General features: G+C 41.9%; 1 protein-coding gene across 1 annotated transcript in view; it reads right to left on the bottom strand.

Annotated features, from left to right (window-relative positions):
- Window positions 1-201: 201 nt before the first annotated feature.
- LOC306890983 (laminin subunit alpha-2-like) overlaps window positions 202-5,896 on the bottom strand; it is a gene marked incomplete at both ends in the record, with an annotated part of 29,365 nt that continues 23,670 nt past the window's right edge. Inside the window, 4 exons of the mRNA XM_079488410.1 lie at window positions 202-319; window positions 4,821-4,939; window positions 5,027-5,212; window positions 5,360-5,536. Of these exons, the coding sequence (XP_079344536.1) occupies window positions 202-319; window positions 4,821-4,939; window positions 5,027-5,212; window positions 5,360-5,536 (600 nt within the window). The remainder of the gene's footprint in view (window positions 320-4,820; window positions 4,940-5,026; window positions 5,213-5,359; window positions 5,537-5,896) is intronic.

Here is a 5,896-nt window from a genome sequence, read left to right as displayed (position 1 = left end):
TCTCACACTCTTCACTTACATCAACTTGACAGACTATCGGCTGTGGGCGGACACACACACACTATAACTACTGTATTAGACACTTGAGCATCTTTCAAACAATTATTGATTTTTGGGTTTTATAACAAGTATGAACAATATATTCACTTTTAAATACATACAATGATCTTTAAATACATGTGAGAATGTTTGTTATTTTACCTCACACGAGAGGCCGGCGTATCCCGGAGGACAGTCACATTTCTCAATCTGATGAGCCATTTCAGTGTCCTGTGATGATGCGCCCACCTCAGCCACCTCCACAGAGACCTCTGAGATTCTGCACACACACACACACGTTCTCTTGTTAACTATTATAAAATTACAAGACAAAAATTAAAAGCACTTTGCAAATTATTGTATTTTGTGCAAGAGTGTAAATTCAACATAGACGAACACAAACGATTGCAAAATGTTCCTGAACTTCATTCACTTTAAAGAGTTGTGTGAGTTAAGGTCAGAAAAACAACAGCTGACCAGCTGACCCTAACCCACCAGTCTGTCATCAGTATGACTGAACACATTATTCCACAGGAGTTTCAGAGAACTGCTTTATTCCGTTGTGTTTTGGCTGTATTCAGTTGTGTTGTGTCTGTATTCCGTTGTGTTGTGGCTTTATTCCGTTGTGTTGTGTCTGTATTCCGTTGTGTTGTGTCTGTATTCAGTTGTGTTGTGTCTGTATTCCGTTGTGTTGTGTCTGTATTCAGTTGTGTTGTGTCTGTATTCCGTTGTGTTGTGGCTTTATTCCGTTGTGTTGTGGCTTTATTCCGTTGTGTTGTGGCTTTATTCCGTTGTGTTTTGGCTGTATTCAGTTGTGTTGTGTCTGTATTCCGTTGTGTTGTGTCTGTATTCCATTGTGTTGTGGCTTTATTCCGTTGTGTTGTGTCTGTATTCCGTTGTGTTGTGTCTGTATTCAGTTGTGTTGTGTCTGTATTCTGTTGTGTTGTGTCTGTATTCCGTTGTGTTGTGTCTGTATTCCGTTGTGTTGTGGCTTTATTCGGTTGTGTTGTGGCTTTATTCCGTTGTGTTTTGGCTTTATTCCGTTGTGTTGTGGCTTTATTCCGTTGTGTTGTGGCTTTATTCCGTTGTGTTGTGGCTGTATTCAGTTGTGTTGTGTCTGTATTCCGTTGTGTTGTGTCTGTATTCCATTGTGTTGTGGCTTTATTCCGTTGTGTTGTGTCTGTATTCCGTTGTGTTGTGTCTGTATTCAGTTGTGTTGTGTCTGTATTCTGTTGTGTTGTGTCTGTATTCCGTTGTGTTGTGTCTGTATTCCGTTGTGTTGTGGCTTTATTCCGTTGTGTTGTGTCTGTATTCCGTTGTGTTGTGTCTGTATTCAGTTGTGTTGTGTCTGTATTCAGTTGTGTTGTGTCTGTATTCCGTTGTGTTGTGTCTGTATTCCGTTGTGTTGTGTCTGTATTCCGTTGTGTTGTGGCTTTATTCCGTTGTGTTGTGGCTTTATTCCGTTGTGTTGTGTCTGTATTCCGTTGTGTTGTGGCTTTATTCCGTTGTGTTGTGTCTGTATTCAGTTGTGTTGTGTCTGTATTCCGTTGTGTTGTGTCTGTTTTCCGTTGTGTTGTGGCTTTATTCCGTTGTGTTGTGTCTGTATTCAGTTGTGTTGTGTCTGTATTCCGTTGTGTTGTGTCTGTATTCCGTTGTGTTTTGGCTTTATTCCGTTGTGTTGTGGCTTTATTCTGTTGTGTTGTGGCTTTATTCAGTTGTGTTGTGTCTGTATTCCGTTGTGTTGTGGCTTTATTCCGTTGTGTTGTGTCTGTATTCAGTTGTGTTGTGTCTGTATTCCGTTGTGTTGTGTCTGTATTCCGTTGTGTTGTGTCTGTATTCAGTTGTGTTGTGTCTGTATTCCGTTGTGTTGTGTCTGTATTCCGTTGTGTTGTGTCTGTATTCCGTTGTGTTGTGTCTGTATTCCGTTGTGTTGTGGCTTTATTCCGTTGTGTTGTGGCTTTATTCCGTTGTGTTGTGGCTTTATTCCGTTTTGTGTTGTGGCTTTATTCAGTTGTGTTGTGTCTGTATTCAGTTGTGTTGTGTCTGTATTCCGTTGTGTTGTGGCTTTATTCCGTTGTGTTGTGGCTTTATTCCGTTGTGTTGTGTCTGTATTCCGTTGTGTTGTGTCTGTATTCCGTTGTGTTGTGGCTTTATTCCGTTGTGTTGTGTCTGTATTCCGTTTTGTGTTGTGGCTTTATTCTGTTGTGTTGTGTCTGTATTCAGTTGTGTTGTGTCTGTATTCCGTTGTGTTGTGGCTTTATTCCGTTGTGTTGTGGCTTTATTCCGTTGTGTTGTGTCTGTATTCCGTTGTGTTGTGTCTGTATTCCGTTGTGTTGTGGCTTTATTCCGTTGTGTTGTGGCTTTATTCCGTTGTGTTGTGGCTTTATTCCGTTGTGTTGTGGCTTTATTCCGTTGTGTTGTGTCTGTATTCAGTTGTGTTGTGTCTGTATTCCGTTGTGTTGTGTCTGTATTCCGTTGTGTTGTGGCTTTATTCCGTTGTGTTGTGGCTTTATTCCGTGGTGTTGTGGCTTTATTCCGTTGTGTTGTGGCTTTATTCCGTTGTGTTGTGGCTTTATTCCGTTGTGTTGTGTCTGTATTCCGTTGTGTTGTGGCTTTATTCCGTTGTGTTGTGTCTTTATTCCGTTGTGTTGTGGCTTTATTCCGTTGTGTTGTGGCTTTATTCCGTTGTGTTGTGGCTTTATTCCGTTGTGTTTTGGCTTTATTCCGTTGTGTTGTGGCTTTATGCCGTTGTGTTGTGGCTTTATTCCGTTGTGTTGTGGCTTTATTCCGTTGTGTTGTGTCTGTATTCCGTTGTGTTGTGGCTTTATTCCGTTGTGTTGTGGCTTTATTCCGTTGTGTTGTGGCTTTATTCCGTTGTGTTGTGGCTTTATTCCGTTGTGTTGTGGCTTTATTCAGTTGTGTTGTGTCTGTATTCAGTTGTGTTGTGTCTGTATTCAGTTGTGTTGTGTCTGTATTCCGTTGTGTTGTGTCTGTATTCCGTTGTGTTGTGTCTGTATTCCGTTGTGTTGTGGCTTTATTCCGTTGTGTTGTGGCTTTATTCAGTTGTGTTGTGTCTGTATTCAGTTGTGTTGTGGCTTTATTCCGTTGTGTTGTGTCTGTATTCCGTTGTGTTGTGTCTGTATTCCGTTGTGTTGTGTCTGTATTCCGTTGTGTTGTGGCTTTATTCCGTTGTGTTGTGGCTTTATTCAGTTGTGTTGTGGCTTTATTCCGTTGTGTTGTGGCTTTATTCCGTTGTGTTGTGGCTTTATTCCGTTGTGTTGTGGCTTTATTCCGTTGTGTTGTGGCTTTATTCAGTTGTGTTGTGTCTGTATTCAGTTGTGTTGTGTCTGTATTCCGTTGTGTTGTGGCTTTATTCCGTTGTGTTGTGGCTTTATTCCGTGGTGTTGTGGCTTTATTCCGTTGTGTTGTGGCTTTATTCCGTTGTGTTGTGTCTGTATTCCGTTGTGTTCTGGCTTTATTCCGTTGTGTTGTGGCTTTATTCCGTTGTGTTGTGGCTTTATTCCGTTGTGTTGTGGGGCTTTATTCCGTTGCGTTGTGGCTTTATTCCGTTGTGTTGTGTCTGTATTCCGTTGTGTTGTGTCTGTATTCCGTTGTGTTGTGGCTTTATTCCGTTGTGTTGTGGCTTTATTCCGTTGTGTTGTGGCTTTATTCCGTTGTGTTGTGGCTTTATTCCGTTGTGTTGTGTCTGTATTCCGTTGTGTTGTGTCTGTATTCCGTTGCGTTGTGGCTTTATTCCGTTGCGTTGTGGCTTTATTCCGTTGTGTTGTGTCTGTATTCCGTTGTGTTTTGGCTTTATTCCGTTGTGTTGTGGCTTTATTCCGTTGTGTTGTGGCTTTATTCCGTTGTGTTGTGTCTGTATTCCGTTGTGTTGTGTCTGTATTCCGTTGTGTTTTGGCTTTATTCCGTTGTGTTGTGGCTTTATTCCGTTGTGTTTTGGCTTTATTCCGTTGTGTTGTGGCTTTATTCCGTTGTGTTGTGGCTTTATTCCGTTGTGTTGTGGCTTTATTCCGTTGTGTTGTGAACCTATATTTGCTTTTTAATTTTGTTTTGCTGTGCACTAGTGGGCCACCGTAGTTCCCCTCTTGATTTGGTCCCTTATTTAATGCCCTTGTGTCTTCTGTCTTGTGCTGGTTCATTGTGGTTGTGTGGTGAGTTCATAAGCGGTGTTAGTTTATCTAGTCTAGTGTAGGTTTGTAGTTCATTTTAGTCTTATTTAAGTGTAGTTGTTGGTAATTAGTCCTGTCTTGTCATGTTATTGTATCCTGGTTTTGTCATTATTATTAAAGTCTCTGTTAACCCCTAACTGCTGTCTGCACCCGGGTCCTCTGTCCGTGTCTCACCCTCGTGATCATGACAGAAATGATGTTGATTCAGTTCCGTATTGTTGTGATGACGGTCACTGAGTTCATAACTAGATTTGTCTTGACACACTCTTCTGTAAGTATATCTGAGCACTTTATTCTTCAGAGATTCATTTGACAGACGACTCCCCTGCACTTTCTTATTTTACACGTACATCTCTGTCATCTCACTTTGCTTTTATTTAATCATTAGTCAAACTAAAATATGGACATAAAAATGTGTTCATGAACTATACTAAACTCACTTAAACAGAGTTTATGGGTGGGATGGCTTGACACAATGAGGTCTGACAGAGCTTTAATTTCCTAAACATCGGGTCCGTGTGAAGAATTAGTTTTTGTTTGTTATTGATTGTCATGTGTGAGGATGTTTGGCGAGAGAGCGGCGTGTTCTGTCACCTGCTGTGTCTCATGAAGCTGCCGTGTGATGCTTTGATCAGAATATAGTCCACATGATAGAGCACATCCATGAAGTCCTGACGGGACATCGCCCCTCCGTCCTTGTGCTTCCACTCGTGCTGAAAAACATGCGCGTCATACGTGTTAACCGCTCTGTTCCAGACTGCTGTGGGCGGGGCACTGACTCTGTCATCGGATGGGCTCACCTCTGTGATGTCAATCTCATGACGGGTCAGCTGACCAATCTGAAGCGGCGCCATGTGACGAACCATGACCTTGTCCCTGTTAGGACCGCCCTTGATGATGACCTGCGGCTCGTAGGAGGTAAGGCCCGTCTCGTCCCGCGCCTCATAATAGATGGCGTACTTTAACTTCCCACCGTAGGCTGTTATCTGAGAGAAGAGCACGTGTCACTTTCATGAACACATCGCACCAGCAGCATCTTATATCTAAGGATGTTCATGCCGGATCTTCATGGCATGACTGGATATATTCTTAAACATTTGAACTGACGAACGGAATGAAAGGATTGATCTCACCATGGATCCTCTGAACTGTTTGGGAAGTTTCCAGTAGTAGGGTTCACTCAGATGCTGTTGGATGACATCAGCATTAGCGATGATGTCAGGATGCTGAAAGGTCACGCCCGCTGTGATCTCCTGTACACCGGATCTGTCCACCAGAGGAAGGACCGTCTGCTCGGGCATCAGACTCAGCTGTACAACAACACATCACTTATGAGTCCAATGAACACTAGATTCAGCAAAAATCAGCCAATGAGCTAGAAGAGCTTTACACGTGAGATTCTGATGAAATATGAAACAAAAATGAATAAAGTTTCCATTACAGCGTTCAGATCTGATCTCCCATCTGTGATTTCTGATGGAGTTTGAGTATTACACCCAAACAGAGATCAGAAGTCACCGGTGTTAATCTTAATACAATTATGGCACATAATAAGCCTCTGCACTTTAAAGATGGCTTTTGTTGATAATATTTGACTGTTTATAACAGTACGTCATCATTCTTATTGGCTGAAACAATTTATTATATTACAATTTTTGACAAAAAAGCTT

The sequence above is a fragment of the Barbatula barbatula genome (genome assembly GCF_947034865.1).
Source record: "Barbatula barbatula genome assembly, contig: scaffold_162, whole genome shotgun sequence".
Classification (NCBI taxonomy): domain Eukaryota; kingdom Metazoa; phylum Chordata; class Actinopteri; order Cypriniformes; family Nemacheilidae; genus Barbatula; species Barbatula barbatula.
The sequence above is the reverse complement of the archived record's forward strand: the minus strand, read 5'-3'. Positions and strand labels throughout refer to the sequence as shown.